The 1,968-nt window shown below is 44.9% G+C and overlaps 1 protein-coding gene across 1 annotated transcript; it reads left to right on the forward strand.

Moving 5' to 3' along the window:
• The first annotated feature begins 744 nt into the window (after positions 1 to 744).
• Positions 745 to 1,560, forward strand: LOC104025701 (tetraspanin-3). The gene has a single exon (XM_009483758.2). It carries the CDS (start codon positions 745 to 747, stop codon positions 1,558 to 1,560), a length of 816 nt encoding a protein of 271 aa, XP_009482033.1.
• Positions 1,561 to 1,968: the final 408 nt, after the last annotated feature.

Consider the following 1,968-nt stretch of genomic DNA (forward strand, 5'->3'; position numbering starts at 1 on the left):
TCAGTCATTACAGCAGTCAGTCAAATCACTGGTGATGCAAACTGAAGGTTACAAGTGTGAAATAGTAGGGATTTCTCATCCAGGTGTCTTGAGTAATTGAAGCTATCCAACATAAATCTTGCTAAGTAAAAAAGGGCAAAATATTGTTAACATCATTATGCCCCTTGTAAAATCTAATGAGTGGTAAACATAATGGGAAGGATAATGAGTCTAGGTGAGTGTTACCTACGGAGATCCCTGATTGAATAGCTCTGCTTAAACTATTCCTTTGTTAATGACTCTGACTCGTGCATTTGTTGCTGTCTTGGCTACTGTTGTAGATTGATAGAATAGTTGGATTACCTCTTTCACCTGGGCAGTCTGAGTGATCTGAAGTAGCACCGCTGGCTACCACCTTGACTGTTGCTCTACATTTATCTCTTCAACACATGAACGTAGTAAAGAAAGGAGTACAGCCTTTTTCCAGCTGTCCTTCTCCTTCAAATGCAAATGTCTCCAATGACAGCAGAGTAAATGATCTCTGGACAGCAAGGTTAGCACATACCCTCCTGGTTTCTGCAGGCTATGCTGGACAAGCAGCAGTATGTGGTTAGCTGATGCAGGGCCTAGTCTTCGTGCTGAAGGAGTCTCATCAGTGTTGCTCCCTTGCAACTTGTTTTTGGGTGGAGATGTCATCTGCTGCACCTGGGGTGCAGGCCTCTTAAATGGTGGTGGTGAGGGTTTGGGCTGCTAGGAGTCAGCAGAATGAGGCGTGCTAGATCTGTGGTGGTGTTGTCATTTTTGTGGCGCTATGAGGACTCCTGGCTCAGGCCCTTTGCTCGATATCTGCTGAGGTTCCTAGGCTTCATCTTCTGGGGCACTGCTGTAGCTCTGGCTTTTGGTGGAGTTTTTGTGATCCTGATGTACAGAAACTACAGATATTTATTTCAGGAGTCTTTTTTGTCTCTCCCTGGCTGGCTGGCTGTTGCAGCTGCGCTTATCTTGCTACCTACTGGAGTTTTGGCTATCTCTATTTCTGTTAAGAGCTCCCGCTATCAGCAAGGGGCTCTCATGTACTTGCTGTTGGTCCTTCTTTGCCTAGAAATGTCTTTGGCAGTTCTGGCACAGTTCTACTTTATTGGGATGGCTTCTGAGCTGAAAAGCACTATGGGTTCCCTCGTCTATCAGTACAATGGGACACACTCCCAAGATCCTGGCAACAGGGCTGTGGATGCGATACAGAGGAAGCTGCAGTGTTGTGGGGTCCAAAACTACACAGACTGGCTAGAGGCAACGGCTGCTTCGTGTCATCTTCCGGCTGAAAAAGCTCGTGTCCCTGAAAGCTGCTGTAAGGAGGAATATTCTCACTGCAGGGGTGACTTAAGCCATCTGGAGCAGCTTTTTCAGGAAGGCTGTCTAAAGAAGCTGGAAGACCGGTTGCATTTTGTCATGCTCTACATGCTTTGGTGCTGTACTGTGCTAAGCTTCTTAGAGCTATTGGCTGGTGTCAGCAATGGCATCCTCATGAGGCACCAGCCTTTCCATGACCGCCGAATTCTGGACTCATCTACCTTCTCATAGGCCTGCAAACACTGGCAGCATTGCTGAACCTGCTGCATGTTTCCTTGGTTTTGTATCACTCTAGTTGCACTGGAAGAGAACTTATTTTTTTAAAAAAATATATTTGCATGTAAATCAAACTAATTGATCACTGCTGGATTTATTTTTCTTAATTTTTTTTTCTGGTTTTCACCAGTTTCTCTTTGAAAAGCATCCCATATCTGAGAAACTTTATTGCTGGAAGTCACAACAGGGAGGGGAGAGTCTTCAGCATGTGAAACATGAAAGTACTGTATGTGAGTGTGGGGGAAGCAGTAGGTAGAGGTATGTTTTGCTCAGGGGAGCATATTTTGAGGTCATGACCTGAACTTTTAGAATACATCTTAACTGTACTAGAATCTTGAAGGGTAATTAAAGAGCAGATTCCTC

This window comes from Pelecanus crispus, chromosome Z, assembly GCF_030463565.1.
Source record: "Pelecanus crispus isolate bPelCri1 chromosome Z, bPelCri1.pri, whole genome shotgun sequence".
Classification (NCBI taxonomy): domain Eukaryota; kingdom Metazoa; phylum Chordata; class Aves; order Pelecaniformes; family Pelecanidae; genus Pelecanus; species Pelecanus crispus.

What these genes read in the sequence shown, in the direction of transcription:
- LOC104025701 (XM_009483758.2), top strand. Translation starts at nt 745, where the DNA reads ATGAGGCGTGCTAGATCTGTGGTGGTGTTGTCATTTTTGTGGCGCTAT.